The 18,447-nt window shown below is 36.6% G+C and overlaps 2 protein-coding genes across 2 annotated transcripts; one reads left to right on the top strand and one right to left on the bottom strand.

The window, feature by feature from the left end:
- Positions 1-4,958: 4,958 nt before the first annotated feature.
- On the top strand, positions 4,959-6,834 carry LOC121252043 (protein PSK SIMULATOR 1-like). The gene has a single exon (XM_041151508.1). The coding sequence runs from the start codon at positions 5,323-5,325 to the stop codon at positions 6,724-6,726; it is 1,404 nt and encodes a 467-aa protein (XP_041007442.1). The 5' UTR covers positions 4,959-5,322; the 3' UTR covers positions 6,727-6,834.
- Positions 6,835-8,706: 1,872 nt separating this feature from the next.
- On the bottom strand, positions 8,707-17,934 carry LOC121252042 (tubulin-folding cofactor E). The gene is made up of 15 exons (XM_041151507.1): positions 17,538-17,934; positions 16,299-16,469; positions 15,472-15,518; positions 15,059-15,205; positions 14,912-14,986; positions 13,388-13,497; positions 13,148-13,290; positions 12,962-13,023; positions 10,738-10,845; positions 10,616-10,650; positions 10,385-10,450; positions 9,655-9,746; positions 9,492-9,568; positions 9,330-9,407; positions 8,707-9,112 (listed from the first exon to the last, which is right to left on the bottom strand). Exons 1-15 carry the CDS (start codon positions 17,845-17,847, stop codon positions 9,014-9,016), a joined length of 1,620 nt encoding a protein of 539 aa, XP_041007441.1. The 5' UTR covers positions 17,848-17,934; the 3' UTR covers positions 8,707-9,013.
- Positions 17,935-18,447: the final 513 nt, after the last annotated feature.

Raw genomic sequence — 18,447 nt, 5'->3', positions numbered from 1 at the left:
TATAACTAATACTAATAGTCTAATATAGACTAATGACTATAGTTATACTTATAATTAATACTACAAGTTTTTACTAAAAGTTTATAACTAATACTAATATTAAATATATAGTTTATAACTAATACTAATATATAACTTATAACTATACCAATAGTCTAATATTAATACTATTATATAGTCTAATATATTAATAAAAGTATAAAACATATTTTTTTAAATCATTTTTTTTTTATAAACAAATTTTTAATAACAAATTGTGAAACTTATATTTTAAAATAACCGAAAAACAGGACCGAAAACTGGTAAAACCGAAAGTACCGGTTTAGGAGGGCAACCGGTGCGTAAGCAGTTTTGAAAAATATAAAACCGGTATATACCGGTTCGGTCCTAGATTTTGTCCAAAATCGGACCGGACCGGACCGGACCGATTACACCCCTACATAATATGTTTATTTTGTTTTGTTTTGCAGGGATCAAGGGCTTTTTGTATGAAGAATAAAATGTTATGCCCTCCATGCAGGCCAACATTGCGTGTCCCGGGGGCCTCATGCACGTGCATGAGATAGAATAATTCGGTCTACCACGTACGTACAAAAGATGATGATGACACACGTGCGCACAGTTCATCAATAGGGCAAAGTTGATAGAGGACAATGATCTTCATTAGGGGAATGTTTCTAAAGTGATTCGTTTTGGGTCCATTTTTCTTTAGGGAATGTCTAACAAAAGTGGAACACAACCCTCCACATTTCTGCAAAATGCCCTTCATGCGCGCAAATGCATAACCTATTCATTTATTTATTTTTGGTCTATTCACTGTTTGATACTCTTTATTAAAACTTGTAATTATATCTTCTGCTACAAAAACCTACTTTATATGTACAATCCTACAAAACCGGGGGACTCTTACTTAACACACTCAGGTCACCATCAAGAACAGAGATCATGCAAACTAGTTAGTGCCTGCAAATTTGACATGAAAACAGAGCTTTTGGTCATTTCTCCAAATGCATTGCATCTCTTGCATGTATATGGGTACCCAATTGAAGCTGCCATGGAGGTCCGAGTCAACGACTCTATCGGCTAGGAGTACTTGCCCATGTTCGAGTGACTCGGATCGACCAGATTATTCCATTTCGGAGAAGTGGCAGCCAGGCCTTGTCCCACCAAATGAAAGTTCACAGTTTCTAGTGTTTTTTTCGTCATCTTTTGTCTTGTCGATTTCATGTCTTTTGAAAGAGGAAGAGGGAGTTTGGTCGATGTCGCTTGCGAATGCAGCCCACATGCAGGTGGATGGATGTATTTTCTTGTAAAACTTTTCTAAAGAGACCTAGAGCACAGTAATAACGATATGTGAGGTTGAAGAAAAGGCTGATATTGTCGATCATAATGCACCATTCCGTTTGTCATTCCAGAGAAAATAAGCATGAGAGGGTCTTGATTTATCTTTTTGGTGGTTCCACTAACAACTCCATGCCTCATTTTCTGTCTGTTCCATGCAATATATTGGTGAAGGCTTTGAATCCTAGCTATTCATTCCCTCAGAGAAGTGACTCCTTTTCCAAATTACAAACTTGAAGATCTATTCCGATTCTGAAATCTAAGATCGAATTAGAAGTGACACGTAAATAACTAACTAAAAAATTAAATTGCTTCCCCTTATCCTCTTAACTATGTATAGACCACTTTCTCAAAGGTGACTACGGCATCACTATGAGGGTGGCATTTACTGTGGAGGGAAGTGTGGAAGACTGTTAGAAAAGTAGTGGCATCATCACCCACTTACAAGGATGATGCAAGCAGCCCTATTTTATGGAGACGTTGGATATAAATATTGTAATCAGGTCACTCTGATATGCTTCTGACCATATATCAAAGATTCAAAGCCCTAATACTGTCCATGATTTCTTCCTTCTCGAGTGATGATATTTAACAAGCATGGCAGCATGCATGGGAGCTAGCCACCCATGCATGGAAATTATGGAATCAAATGATTATAATTTTGGTCCATATATATAGCTAAGCTGTGTTCCCATTGTTTGCTTCCCAGCTTCATGAAATTTGGAACCCCTGACTGAGCTTTCTCGATCGCTGACCTCAGCCCCTAGACCTTGTATTCAAAGTGGCATGGTACCTAACTATATATGTATGTGAATCAACAGTACCACAGTAGTTAGGCAGTTCGACTCAATATTATATATCTTTAATCATTTGTCTTTTTGGTTTGATCAGCAGCTTTTTCAATCCTTGTATGCATATACATATATACTTAAGTTAGCAAACTGAAACTCTATTTGCATGAATAAGCATGCTAAGTACAAGAGGATCAAAATAAAACAATATATAATGTTACGAATTTGTTGGTGCAAAAGAGGGAGGGTATATACCCCTAAAGGAAATTCTATTTGTAGTCCTGAGCGAAGAATTGCGTATACAATCCTATTAATGAATAGGGATAAAAAGGAAAAAAATTATTTTAAAAAAGATATTATCGTAATTTTAAATTTTTTTTAAACATAACTATATAAGCTTGCATGAGCAGTTTCTAAATGGGAACTGTATGTAGACTAACTCATATCCAAATTATTTGCAAGCACTATAATTAAGTCCTTTTTTCCACCACTCCAGTGTTTTAACCCAAATTAATAACTGGTTGATTAAAAAAAAAAGTAGGTCGCATGCATGCAGGCCAGATCTTCATTTTGATATCTAGCCATTCACTGTAAGACAAATGTTCACATTTGAGAGCCTGTCAACACAGTTAGCAACTTAGCATCAAGTGCAGGGAGGTTTCCCTTCCCAACGATTCTTGAAAAGCTAGCTCGATGTCTCTCCATCGGATAAAGCAATATTGCAGTCGAACTCCTTGTAGAATCACTGCAAATCCCAGCCCCTCCGGGGGCAATAACAAAATCGATCAAGAGTGATGATATGATCTTACTTCATATATAATTAAGTTCAATTATGTTTCGATTATTGAGATTTAGCCAACTACAAGAGAACCTAATGATGCATATACATAATTCCATTTAATAAAATTAATGACCATCATGGCCGGTTTTCTATAAATATATATATATATATATATATATATATATATATCAAGTTTCTCTCTAGTTCTTTATTCTAATTTTGAGGGAGAGAAAAGAGTTAAGCATATGAAATGGCCGGCAGGCCTGCGTGCATTACAAGAAAAATAAATATTTGTGACGGATTATTTACGACGATAACGATTAGTTGTGATAAAAAAAACTCATTTTAACAAGAAATAATTATTTTTATTAAAAATAACTGATCACAAATAAACAGTTTTCTTGTAATCGTGCGATTCTATTATAATTATTGACAATTATTAATATCCTTAGAATAATCCATAGAACTACAATAAATACTCCAGCCCTCGAGTTTATACAAGTAGTAGTTGAGTGTAATTTTCTTTCATATATAATTAAGATGATACCAATTATAAATCAATTGTTTTTTAGGCACTCTTATCCAGATGTGGGAATGTAGGATGGGATCATGGCTGCCTATTCATTTTCCGACAAGTAAACACGTTAATCGGCCGCTGCCCTTCCATTGGTAGGCAAAAGCTAAGCCAAAAGTAAAAAGAGAAAGTACCTTTGGAGATCATCAAGTGAAAGTGTGAAAACCTCACCCTCTCTCTCTCTCTCTTTCTCTCTCTCTAACATCTTATCACTGATCTTCAATCTCTCTAATCTTTCTCTTCCCCCTATCCCCTTGACCAATTGATGATCATGACCCGAAAATCCACTAACCATGTGGTATGAATGAGCAAGCTAGCTAGTGGGATTTTCTCTATATTCCAGAGCCATGCACCACCCATTGCACCCAAAAACAATGCATCGTCCTTCTCCTGTATGGCATGCTACCCCCATATATATTATTTGTCTTGCATAGTCAACCCTGAGCTAGCTTTGCTCAACTTCAAGCAAATTGCTATCTGCCTAATTTCCAATTTCGGATTTACAGGACCTTAAATTAGCTCGAGATTAGAATTAAAGTAGATTATTCTCATAAAAACAGGCTGTGAGTCGATTTTTGTAGCTTCTAAAGGGCAAAGATTCATTGTCTGTATAAATTGCACAAATGAAGGCAATAATTTCAATTGCTACAAACTTCAGGATGCCATGGGAGAGAATTTTCACGTACTGAACAATTTATAAGTTCACTAGAGAGTCAGAGGATCGTTGACACAAGAGGGATCGAGTCAAATGGATCGTTGAAGAAGGGTCTTTATATATATCAATGAAGACAGACCTAAATTCTAAGAAATTTAGTACTGCCAATCTCTCAAATTAATGAAGTTTTATGAAATCAATATTAGTTTCTAACTTTTTTTCTGCATCGAAAGCTTCTTTTTTCAGTACTTTGAGTTAAGAACTCTTATGCCAATTAATAAAACAAACAAAAGAAACAAAATTTCGAGAGAAAATTAATCCTTTAGAGAGAGAGATCAAAAGGGAAAATGCCAATGATGATGTGGCCCTCCTTTTTTTGGGCATGATGTGGCCCGCCTTCATTTAGACAAAAACAGCATCTAAGAAAAAGTATTTTTCTACATCCAAACACCCCAGAAAAAGTTTCTCCTACCAACTGCGATCTTAATTTGTTGCTAGAAAATAAGAAGAAAAAAACAGTAGATTATTATAATTTACCGAAAAGCATGACATAGATAGATCAGCTAATTTGAAGGTTCTACTTCTACTCTTTTCTTACGCGTTTGAAGTCCCGATACAAAAGCTCCAAATTAAATATAAATAATATTACGTACAATCGTGGAGTATAATCACCTTAAAAAATAGTAAAACCTACTATAAAAAAAAAATCATATGACTCAGATATTTATTTATTTTTTTAAAATAATTACGCAACACAGTACAATTATCATTTTTCATTAAATATATCAATCACAACCCTTTTACTAGCTCTGATCATCAATACATGTGGGTGTGGCACTTCTTGCTCAGCCCACTCTCTCTCTCTCTCTCTCTCTCTCTCTCTCTCTCTCTCTCTCTGCGATGCTTCTATTATTGTTTATTATTAGTTTAGAGTCTTTAGATTATGTGTATTAATGCTCTCAAAACATCCTGGCCACGAGCCTAACACCTTCATCTTCAACCTCCTCTTTTATCCTTGGCTCTGCAACTCTCACTCTTGAATTATCTGATCTCTACTCCCTCACGAAGCCAAAAGAAAACCACACCAGCTTCCACTTATTCTTCTTTGCAAATTAAGTTTTATTTTTATCCTTTTTTTCACTTCTTAATATTCGCTATATATAACATATACCATATAATCATGGCTCTTGAAACTTGGCTTGTTAAGGTAAAGACGGCGATATCTCACAGTTTCGACGTGGTGCGACCCGCCGCCTCGAACCCAAAACTGATAAAGAAGTCCAATGTCGGCGTGTTAGCCTTCGAGATCGCCGGCATCATGTCCAAGCTACTCCACCTATGGCAATCCCTCTCAGACAAGAACATAGTCCGCCTCCGCAACGAGACTATCTCTGAACTCGAAGGAGTCTACAAGATTGTCTCTGACGACGAGGCTTTCCTCCTCGGCCTCGCGTGCGCGGAGTTGGCCGAGAATCTCAGACTTGTCGCGAAGTCAGTATCCAGAATATGCACAAAATGCGAGGACCCGAGTGTCTGTTGCTTTGAGCGCTTGTTCGATGAGTTCGCCAACTCGGGTCGCGACCCCCATGGTTGGGTTCTGAGCTTGAAAGAAATGGAAGCTAGAATCAAGAAGATGGACAGATACGTCACCGTCACCTGCACGCTATATCGAGAAATGGAAGAGCTTTCTGTCATGGAAAGTGGGCTAAGTAAATCGTTGAAGTGCAAGGAAAATGAATCATCGGTTTCCGAGCAGCAGCAGAAGATTTTCTGGCAAAGACAAGAAGTTAAGTATCTGAAAGAAAGATCAATCTGGAATCGAAGCTTTGATGCCGTTGCTTCCATGCTCGCACGGTCTACTTTCACGATCCTGGCAAGGATTAAACTTGTTTTTGGCATAGGAGGACCATGTCCACAGTCTCTGACTCGCAGCCTCTCAGCTTCGGCCGCTGTCCACCCGGATCAGATTCCCAGTTCTTGTCTCTTCGTGTCAGGGCAATCCATGAAAAGCTCAAGACTTGAGGAAAAGAAAGACTTGGCTGATCGGTTTTTCGAGTCCAATTCCAAGCTCATAAAACCCCCAGAAACTACTCTAGGCGCTGCAGCGTTAGCTCTGCACTATGCGAATTTGATCATAGTGATGGAGAAGATGATCAAGTCGCCACAATTGGTCGGCGTGGATGCGAGGGATGATCTTTATGCGATGCTACCAAGTAGTATAAGATCGTTGCTGAGGGCCAGGTTGAAGGGATCCGCAGGGTTTCCGGCCAGCGATCCGGTGCTTGCTGGGGAGTGGAGAGAGGCTTTGGGAAGGATTTTGGGGTGGTTGTCACCATTAGCATATAATATGATAAAATGGCAAAGCGAAAGGAGCTTTGAGCAGCAAAATTTGGTGCCCAGAACGAATGTGCTGCTTCTGCAGACGCTATATTTCGCCAACAAGGAGAAGACCGAGGCTGCCATTTCTGAGCTGTTAGTGGGATTAAATTACATTTGGAGGTTCGAGAGGGAGATGACTACCAAGGCCTTGTTTCAATGCAGTACCAACCTCAATGGGATTTTGAATGTTAAGATTTCCAGCTAATTAAGGGGATGGTTTTGCGTCTTTCTTTTTTTTCCATGGTGCATCTAATCGAAGATCATCGTGCATGATTGATCATTATAGTTTTAAGCTGAGTTTCAGTTTGATCTTTGAGGGTCTGTTTTACTTCTGTATAAGATAATAAACCATATGATTTTGAGTAATCTAAACAACGCAAGGGCTTCAACATCAGAAGAAGCTCTAGCCGGAGGCCGAGGAATGTGAGTTTTTACTCTCCAGTCATCTTTTCCTTCATAACAATCCTTTTGGCTTATGAGAAAACAAACTCTCCAGTCATCTTTTCCTTCATAACAATCCTTTTGGCTTATGAGAAAACAAAGGAAAATGGAAAAGAAAACAAATATGGTTTATCTATCTTAGTCATTAAACTTAGACTGCTATAATTCAAAATAACAACCCGAAAGTCAAAGCCAAGAAATGTTATAACCTGATCTTATGCATTAATGTTGAAGTATATTATATTTTAGCATTTGTATGTGACTATGTGACATATGATTGTTATTCAGTCATTATGAAGCTGTTTAAAAGATGTGTATCGATATAATTGAAATCAAAAGATGCCTCAAATGCAAATGGCTTTTCTTTCATGCTTATCATTTGAATGACTAATTAATAATTATTCTGTATTAGTTCCATCATTTTACATTGTTTGAATGACTAGCAGTTTTTCCGAATCACTTTATACATGGTTAACTCCCCTGACGTGGTTCCAAAGGGCCCGCCTGGGTTTGTTCCACGTCATTTAAAATATATATCATTTTCTATAGGAATTTATTATGTATCAGTCACTATTCACTCTCACACCCCACATCTATAACTTTTTCATAAGATGTGAGAGTGTTTTTCATAGAGTATGAGAGTGTTTTTCATAAGGTGTGGGATGTGGACCGGGTGATAAATAATAGTTGATGAGAAGAATTTTTCTTTTCCATAAGTATTTATCATGATATTATGGGGGGGAATCATTTAAAAATGATACATTTTTTTCAGTTTTTGTATTAGAACAACTTGAAGTACTTAACAATATAAGTCAGTCTTTCATTTGCATCAATTGAAAGCATCACAGGGCACGTAAAAACCCTGGAAAGTGTAAAATGTGACGTGTTCTTTCATGATTTGTAGCTTGATCATCTACTGTATCTCTCATGCATATTTTTTTCTACTATCATCGTCGTTGCAATGCTCTTAATTATTCTTCTACATGCTTTGATGAACTTGCTGTAGTAACTGGAATTTCAGTATCATTACAAGTACCGCCTCTCTCTTCGCTTTGTTGTGATCTCAGCTTTGTTTTTTTCTCCTCTGATTTTGGCAACGTGTTCTTTGGATTTGTTCTTCTCATTGGATAAAAATGATGCCCAGTAGCCTCTCAAATGATTTGAACTGGAAATGAGTTTACCAAGCTCCGGTAGCAACTAATGTTCCTCTCTATATTATTAATGCTTTTAATTTAATTGTGAATGGATATGCTTCTATACGCAACTGCTTGGGAATAATAGACGGTGAAATCTCCATCTCTCTCTGGTGGTTTTAACCAACCAGGCTTATTGACCTCGTGGATCGCTGGTGGTCCAACTCAGCCAGGTACTTGCCGTTTAGCATATGACTGTCAGCATCGTCGATATCATATCCGCCTCATAATTCACATTACCCAGCTACAGCATATGGGAACAATCCTCAACAAATGGTTCCAAGAGGTTGCTATGTGACTGATTGGAAGCAGAGGCCTCCTGGCATGCGGGGTACATCCCCACATCGCGGTGGTTATGATTACTATGACGGACATGGAGGGGCATTTTATCTGAAGTAAGCTGGCCATGGGTTATGTGAATTTCCAAAACCAAGCTTAAACACGCAATACATGAGGCTTAAGACTAGTAATAATGGTCCCTATATCAATACACGATCCTGAACGCAGTCACTTCTCTATGATCACTGTCAACTGCCGGGGGAAAGCACAGCGCTTACAATTTCATTGATTTTTATAACTTTCTTTGGAAGTACTCACAATTTCACGGACACAACAGAACACCACAATACCAACTTCTGTAGACACCAAAATCCATTATCAGAATGGTTAAATACACGTGCTGCATCAAACACCTATAATGATGGTCAAATTCTTAAGCAGGTAAGCTCGAGGAAAAGGATAAATAAATGTCAATCACAATGCAGCACATGCAGACATTGGAGAAAATCTGAAAAAGTTCATTATTTGTGCAGGCATGTTAATCTTGAGATAATGCTCCAACTTTAGGATTTAATTCTGTCAACTCTCTTCATCTAAGAGAATGATGGACTCATTCCCAATTCCTAGGTCCATCAAAGATGCCATTTCATCCTCAAGCAATATCGGTAATGGAGAACCCTGAAAGTTAAGCGACAAATAACTTATTAGACAGTAATTGCCTGATTTTTTAAAAACCAGAGGCAGCAACCTGGGCATATATGGACATTCCCCAACTGCCATCTTTCGAACATATTAGAGTGACTATTAAGACTCAAAATCCAAAATGCTTAGTCTCAATAACTGCAAGTTATGTTTTCTTATAATCATCAATATTCACATGAAGGAGAAAACAAACCTCTTCTTGGAGGAACAATTTGGGCTTGATAGACTTCAGCTTGAAAAAACTTTCACAAAGAATCTTTAGCTTACCAACCTGAAATAAGGAAAGATTTTAAAATCTTAAATCTTAAAATTCATCCAACCAGAAACAAATCTAAAACAAGGTTAGGAAAATAACCGTAGTGGTTGCTGGCAGTTTCTTTGTCAGTGGAGGCTTCTCACCAATAGATGCTCCCACACATTTCAAAGTGATAGCTGCACAAATGCGTATAGTAATTGATAAAAGATCTCATAAGTGTAAAAGAGAATCTGATATCAGAACGTGAGATCCAGATCCGTACACAAGAGTCCAGATGCCATTTTCTGTGGACCTGCAGCTCCAACTGATGGCCTTTCATCCTCAATTCCATGAGAGATTTTAAGCTCCGCATACCTGTAAGTTTAGGTCCATGACTCCACCAATGAGATTTTCCAACATCAAAACAGAAATCAAATTCTGAAGTGAAATCATATCAGGATGTGATAGCCCACATAGTCACACTTCCCTGGATTTTACTTCAGATAAGTGCTTACTTATCAAATCCACCCATAGCAGCTATCACCAGCCAGAAAGCAGGCTAATGCTATCGCCACGCACTAGGTCACTTCTATTAAATTGACCCATAGGTTTGCAGATTACTGAATACTAAAGTTGACAGATTTTGATAGGAAAAACATGGTTTCTAATAGAAGAGGAGGATTACTTAATCTTTAGGAAAAGAGAAAAAGCTCACCAATTTATTGTTTTTTCTCTTGGTGATGAAAAAGAACCCTACTTCAAATAAGGTGTGACAACTGAGCCTGGACTTCTAAACCATCTGAGTTAATTAATCCATTCATTCTGTTTTAAAGGTCGTGGGTGATTGACAGCACTGTGTTAAAATTTCAGACAAGTTGAATAAAAGAAAACACGTGTGAAAATCTGACTTCAACTACATATTTAAGCAGTGAACTAACATTATGCCAGCATGAAACTCTTGCAGAACAGAGTGATCTTAGCTCACTCCAAACACTTCGCTGGAGAAAATTTACCTGGGATGCAACTGTTTGATTTCTTCAGGATTTTCATGCAGCTTTGACATAACTAACCGAATATACCTGCAAGAGAGATCAAGAGTCAAATCTGTCTACTATATGAATAGATAATCTGCAATATAGCTAACAAAACCATGACACCATGGATATACCACAACTAGAGCATAATACCACCATAATAAATAACCAATTAGATCAAGTTGAAATGACTGATCAAGAAAAACATACCTAATCTCAGAATCCTTCCTATCACAGGGGCTTACCTGAAAGGTAATTAATCAGACGAGTGCATTGCATTTAATTAAACCTTGTAAGAAAACAAATTGTGGCCTAAATTTCCACAGCTTTACCTCACTCCCATTTAGTATTTCAACTTTTGATAAACGTGCAATCAAGACAAATCTCGGAATACCGCCTTGTCCAGGATCAGCCACTGGATTTCCAGAAAGCCTGATATCCTTACAAGTAACAGGAAAAAAAGGGAAAAGAAAAATCAGAACAAAAGTTGTGATCAGAAAGGATTTTGCTCAAGCACAACAGGAAGGTAGGGGGGGGGGGGACCATATAAGACTAATCAGTAATGCTATAACTTACTTGGCATTCATTATAATCGACATCATAATTTAGTATTAGAAAATAATTTGGTCATCCGTATTAGCTAGATACCAAATTTGAGTTGTAAACAATAGATTAAATATGCCCAGCATTTGTTTGATATCCTGACGCTATGTATATTCACTAAGCATATCCTGTGTTCTGTCAGAAACAGACAACTAAAAATTGGTATTAATAATACAGCTGAATGACAAGCTAAATATATACATATCCAAACACCAAGAAAAATGAGAGCAATCTGTCACGTTCAAGTCCAAAAGCCAGATATATAAATATTTAAAGAAACAGAGGTGGAAATAGGAAGCATTTCTAAACCATGCTCCAAAATGAGATCAACGTGTTGATCATATTTATCAAGATAAATTCTTGTGTATACATCCTGTGTACTTTGACTGTATCTATCTAAGGGTGGCAGGATTACCTTAATTAAGAGTATGCTGTCTAATTTACCTACTTACTTCCTGTCTCTATTCCCTATTCCTGCAAGTGTGGCGTCCTGGATTGAGAAACTTTAACGTGATTTATTGTGGAGTGGAGAGGGAGATGAATTCAAATTCCATCTAGTCAGTTGCGACAAGGTATGCTCTCCAATCTCCTCGGGTGGGTTGGGTATTAGAAATATGAGAATTTTTAATCGAGCGCTATTTGGAAATGGTTGCGGAGATATAATATGGAACCAGAAGCACTATGGAAGTCGGTGATTGAGTGCAAATATGGATTTGTGGAGGGATTGTTGTACTAGAGAGGTGTGTGGGGCTGATGAAGTGGGAGTTTGGAAGCATTAGACGAGGATGGGGAGTCTTTACTCGACATACAAGTTTCGTTCTGGGCGAGGGCACTAGGATTAAATTCTGTAGCAACATATGGTGTGGAAATAGTGCTCTAAAGGAAATATTCCCTTCTGTGTTCCGGGTGGCATGTGAAGAAGAAGCTTCAATGGCTTATCTCATGGTGATATCAGGGGAGCAAGTCCAATGGAACATCAATTTCAGTACGGCGGCCCAAGATTGGGAAGTGGGCAGTTTTTGAGGATTTTTTCAGCCTACCATATTCCATAAAACCAAGCAACCAGCTAGCTGATGTGTTGTGGTGGATACCTGCAGGTAAAGGTAAATTCTCGGTTCGCTCTTTCTATAAGTCTCACACACTCGCCGAATAATCAGTTTCCATGGAGAAACATTTGGCGACATAAGGCAACTCTTAAAGCAGCATTTTTCACGTGGACAGCTTCCTTGGGTAAGATCCTGACAATAGATAACTTGAGGAAACACAGGGTGATTATAGTGGGTTGGTGCTGCATGTGTAAGAAAGCCAGTGAGACTGTGGATCATCTATTACTACACTGTGAGACTGCTAGAGTGTTATGGAATTAAGAGTTTTGTTTACTAGAACTCTATGTACATGGGCCATAGCGGTAGACTTTAATGGCCTCGACTTTCATGACTTTCTTGTCTCTATTGCTTAAACATGGATAGGGCAACCTTTGTATATCTTCTTGTGTACTCAGGCTATGCCTATCATTATTCAATAAAATTGTTTACTTATCAAAAAAAATCTTGATTACCTATTAAAAAAAAATTATCAAGATAAATATTTAGCTGAACTTAAGATCGTTTTGGTGACAACCTTATCCATAGATAGCGGGAGAATCAGCAGATTTGAATATTTAAGTCAGCAAAACAACATAGGATGAATGTTGAATGAGATGAACACTTCTTGTTCTTCACAAGTAGCAGTGCTAAAGAAAATAAGAGAAAATAAAAAACAGGAAAAGAGTCCATCAGACATAAAACTAGTTCAGCCAGCTTTGAATAGGGACACTGTTTCCCACACCTTATATTTCTATGAGTTAATTAAACATGGTAATATAATCACCATAGAAAAAGATCTATCTAATTGATTTACCCAAAGAAAACATGTATGATTGTATAACCATTGATGCACATAATAAAATCTTACCACCAACTTAGGGAATGCATTTAATGAGTCAACAGAGGCCAGATCCATAATATTGTTACCTCCTGAAGCACGCAATGAGTAAGCCAACAAACCAGAAACACTTGTAAGACAGTGGAAGTAAAGTAGACACAAGGTTGATATGAGATGCATATATGACCCAGAAGATAATTAAAAAAATTATATTACCGAGAAGAAGCGAACGCAAATTTTCGAATGGCATATAACTTTCTTTCTGTGATTCATTACCACCAAGAAATTCATCCATTCTATCGTTATCAGGATAGTATATACTGTTTAAATTGTTCTTGTTCAAATGCAGCTGCTCCAAGCTGAAGCACATTGTAAAAATTCTCAAGAAGGTTTGGTAACTCAACAAAGATTTAGATGGTAAATAGTTCTGATAGAAGAATACAAACTTCGGTCTACCTTCTTAGCCAAGAAAGCTTTAAGATTTCATCCCATTCAGCGATACAATTATCTTCCAAATTCAGAAGCCGCAGAGAATCAAATCCCCGAACTACAAAGGAAGATGAAGGCTGCAAAGCAGAATGGAAGTAAAAACAGGACTGTGGTGTCAAATGATGGTAAGTTTTTCAGGAATTCATAGAAAAATTAAATATAGCACCTAGAAATTGAAAGAAAAAAAGAGAGAAATAGCTCTTGTAGGCATGAACCCAATATAGAATGTAACGGTTAGCTTATTGAAAAGTAGGATTTTTAGGAAATTATTTTAAAGCTAGCTTTGACAACTTGAAAGAGCAATTGAACTCTGACACGAGAGCGAGCTCGAGTCAGAACTTTTAGGCTGCATTTGGATGTTGAACTGAGCTGAACTGAGTTGAGTTTTTTTATGAATAGTAGTGAGTTAAGTAGTGGAGGGAGTTAAGTAGAGCCCATCTAAACTGAGATTAAAGTGTATTTGGATGTTAAGATGAGATTACTACTTTTTATGAAAAATTAAAAAAAGTTGTGGGTCCCACGTATAAAGATGTTTTAAGTTGAAAATGGTTGTGGATCCCATGTGTAAGAAGGTTTTGAGTTACGATGAGTTTAGTAATTTAAGAGTTGGGTGTTTGGATGTTAGACTTAGTTTAAAGTTAGACTGAACTCAGCTGAGATTGGGAAACAATCGCAGCCTTATAATTTTGTTTCCAAGTCATTTATACTTATAAAAATATTACTTACACGCACACATAGAGTCATTTACCTCCATCAAAAAACTGAAACAGTTCTTAATCAAAATTGATTTATTTTGTTCTTTGAAAAGATACAAAAAGGTTGAAGAAATCCGGTATAGTATCTTCAGGAACTATAGGATATACAATTGCTCAATGTATGAGAGTTGCTTCTGCAATTTCTGGATAAAATCAAAAAAGTGCCAATCATAATGAACTTCATGCCATTATTTACAATCACCTTCTCCCCTTTTCTTACTGTTATCAGAGAGAGATAATTAACACTAAGATATAGTGTTTGACCTTTTATAGAACCACTTGTATGCTCTACATGACCACAAAAGCAACAAAAAACCAATGGGTTGATATGTGGGGCAGTAGACTTTCCATGCATCACAAACTAGCTCCCTTTTTGTTCAGTGAGGAAAAATTTTCAGGGTTGCTTGCTTGTAAAATTAAACAAATTTGAAGGTGTCTGGTCCAGATTTCACAGAGCATACATGTAGCTATCATTTAATCATATTTTATGTTTCTTTTTTATTCCTCAGACTGTAAGTCAAGCTATAATGTACATGTCATTTTACATATCCCTTTCTAACAAGACCTTATTTGTTAAAAAGGGAAATATATAATACATAACCCACATAAAAAACATTTCTCAAAGATAATGACAAGTACATAGAATTTATAGTATTCCCAATATGACAAAACGATCCCGTTGAAGACTAGGATTATACCATATTCAGCAAGCACCATAGAAGGGAAAATAATGCACCTGGATTGTGCTTATATTATTCCCCATCAGATGTAGCTCTTCAATAGCTGGGAGTGAATCTTTAAGTATTTCAATCTGCCACAGTCAATAAGACAATATATAACACAAGGAAGAAAAGAGCAAAAAGGAAGGGGAAAAGGTGGGAACCTGTGACCAATTTATGCCAGTATTGTTTATAACTAAAATGCGGATGGCTTTCAGCTGTGGTAGGCCACAAATCTCTACTAACATCAAATTGTTAGATATATTGAGGGCAGCAAGAGCTGGTAACTGCCCACAGATGGTGCCAACATCCTGCAAGAAGAGATCAATCAGGACAAGAGAGGATAGTTACTCAGCAACAATTACATACTAACAAATAAAGAAGCCTAAAACAATTAACCATATTGAAAGAAATATAAGAACCCACCAGATCCAAAACCTAATTCAAGTAGCACCTACTTGGTCACAAACTGCAATGTGTAGTGACAATGTTTTAAACTAGAAAGCTCTACTGTACTCAAAGTCAGCCTTAGCTAGGCTCAAAAGGAGCAATTGTTAAGTGTTTTTGAAAAATATACCTTCCATTCTGAAAGCAAATTTCCAGTCAAGTCAAGCTCCTTTAGCTCTGCAATAAAAGTGCTATAAATAAAATAACGTAACAGAAACTAAAAGCATGTCTAAATTATGTAGCCGTAGCAACACAAACACAAAGGCCCAAGGCTAGGTAAAGGGATTGATTTTATGGTGCATTAAAAGAAGAGGATTAAGAAAGAACTGCAAAAGGCATGAGAGAAGTTATCTTGCTATGCTAAACAGAGATTTTACAGACAACCAAATGACTATTCCTGTGCAGGTGGACCCACAAAAAACAGGAAGCATTTATTTTGTATAACAAGGACAAAGGGGCTTCAATACCGAACATGAGGCACCTAATGGACATCCTCCAAAAATAACGGTTACTGTTTTTGTGAAGCTTATCTCTTCGAAGTTTCAAAAGACTTGCTTACTTGTGTACATCTATCATTCTTTTACAAATGCTAAAATAGATGGCCAACTTGAGCTAACATAAACTTTCTAACTTCTGACCACAATTAGCTGGGAACAAGGCTTAGATGAATTGAGTTGAGCAACTTCCTACTACAAATTCATTGCATTTTGTTGATTACTGATTCACTCTCATTTTTGGTGAAGCCGACCCTTAATCAGTTATATAAGCTCCCCAGATTTATGGAGAATTGCATAAAGGTAAAGAATGAAATATGAAATCCATAATGCCTCCATCAATGGTAAAATACTGTCCAGAACTAACCAATTGATTGAAAATATTTCAAACTTCAAAATTCTGGAAGAAATCAGAATATCAAGAAAACATATTTTCAAGGGAAATAATACAAAACCAACTTACTTGGCACAATGGTACCAATATGACATGGAACTCCAGGAGTACTAACACCCATATAAGATACTGCGGCACTGGTTAACTCCTCAAATTGACTTAGCTTATGTAGAATTTTATCTTTACCAAGAAGTTGAACTGATACACGCTTGTTGCTAGCTGATAGAACATACATTTCATCTGCAACACCACAATCAAAACCCAATAAACTCCCAGCTTTTTTAAATGTTTGATAAGCAGTTTTCGAATTGTTACTTGTGTACTCGTGTGTAACTAGAAATTGGCAACTTTTGCCTTCACATTTTCCCCAAAAACTTCACTTTAATTACATTTTCTAGACATCACATGACAAAAAAATAAAAATGGGGCTTAGACCCATAAATCTGAAAGGTGAAAAAAACTCAACTAAAATTACTTCAAATATCCAGACATAGAAAAAGAGGTCCTTCCTATATTTCAATAACTCCACCAAGTAAAACCATTTATGCAGTAAACTGTACTCAAAATCTAGAATTGTACGAATTAACATGTATTTGATATTGCTAAAATCCTTTAAAACATTCTCTATAAAAAATGAAGTTTGAGCAACAAAACCCGACTATATTGACAATCGCATACTAACAACAGTATTAGAAAAAGGAAAATTGCTGATTAAGGGAAACATGAAACTCGCTATCCTTTTCCGTATAAAAAAAATCTAATTATGTTTGGTTTACTATCAACGAAAGGAAAGAAAACAATTTTAAGTTTTCTATCTTCCATAGTTTGGTTAATAAATTAAAATGGAAAAAGAAATGGAAGAGAGAAGAAGTAATTCAATATTTTCCTAGAGCATTGCTACTCTTAGATTTTATCATCCTTAGCCATACTACTGATATAGCACATTTAAGTGGTTTTATAGATCAACCACTTAAATAAAAATTTATTTAAAATATGCCATTAGCTAGTGTGACTTGGGATCACATATTTTAGGACGAAGCTTCGAAAAGTGAAAGCTAGTTCTAATTTTGATTTGAAATGAAAGCTTCGTCCTTTTTTGCAAGGGAAAACATAGAACTCACAATGCTGTGGAATCTAACAACTCTAACCAACAGTTGATTCCATATACTGTACAAAATATAACTCGCATCAGAAACCAAAACGAAATCAATTTTCTTTCGCTCATTTCCTATCTTGTCTAATATTCTTTCGCGCATCAGAAACCAAACAAAAACTGAGAGAACTATAGTTTATTAAAGGCATTAATACCTTCCTCTTCTTTGGTAGACTCGCCTCGGTATCTGAGCTCGAGAGCTTGCAGCAGCGAAATGCCCGTGCTCAGATTATGGGCCCGTACGAACGATCCTGACCGGTCGGACCTGGCCTGGAAGTATCGGACCCCGTTGATGGACCCGTCGTGCTTGGCTTCCCCATCGTCCCAGTCCACTCCCACCCACGTGCCTGAGTAGCCATGGATTGGTCCCACGTACTTCACCGCCCCGATTCTGCGGGGATCGCCGGCTGCGTGGACGCGCTGGCCCACTCGAAACTCGGGGTTCGACTCGATGGACTCCTGCATCTTCTCGTCCTACTTCCCCGATTCTACAAAAGCCGTTAAAACTTCTTACAAGTGAATCGCAGCGGTGTCCATTGAGGTTGCTGGCGACGTTAACTCCCTCAACTCATCACATTATTATAAATTTTTTAAATTTTTATTAAAATTATAATAAATAATTTAATTTTTTTAAATTTTTAAATAATAATCATATTAAAAAATAATATTTTTTTTTATTTTTAATTTTTATTTAAAATCATCCTATTTTATTTCATTATTCAAACCGACTTTACGATGCTTTAATTTCAATAAAATCGTCTTTGTAGAACATGCGCTTATCGATATAAATTATAAAAATAATGATAATATTACTATTTTCTTACTATCAATTTACTTCTTTTCCAAATTATAATCTACCAAATCTGAAGTTCAAGTTTTTTCACAGCTACAGTTGTCACTACAATTTCTAAATGAAAGGTTCCTTTACTTAAGGATGTTACTCATCATTTCACATTAAATATTTTATATATTTTAAAAATTTTTATTTTATTTATTTTTACTAAATTAATTGTTACTAAAATTAATTTTTATGTTATATCGTCTTGAAATAATCATTATTTTGAG

The sequence above is a fragment of the Juglans microcarpa x Juglans regia genome, chromosome 2S (genome assembly GCF_004785595.1).
Source record: "Juglans microcarpa x Juglans regia isolate MS1-56 chromosome 2S, Jm3101_v1.0, whole genome shotgun sequence".
Lineage (NCBI taxonomy): Eukaryota > Viridiplantae > Streptophyta > Magnoliopsida > Fagales > Juglandaceae > Juglans > Juglans microcarpa x Juglans regia.
The sequence above is the reverse complement of the archived record's forward strand: the minus strand, read 5'-3'. Positions and strand labels throughout refer to the sequence as shown.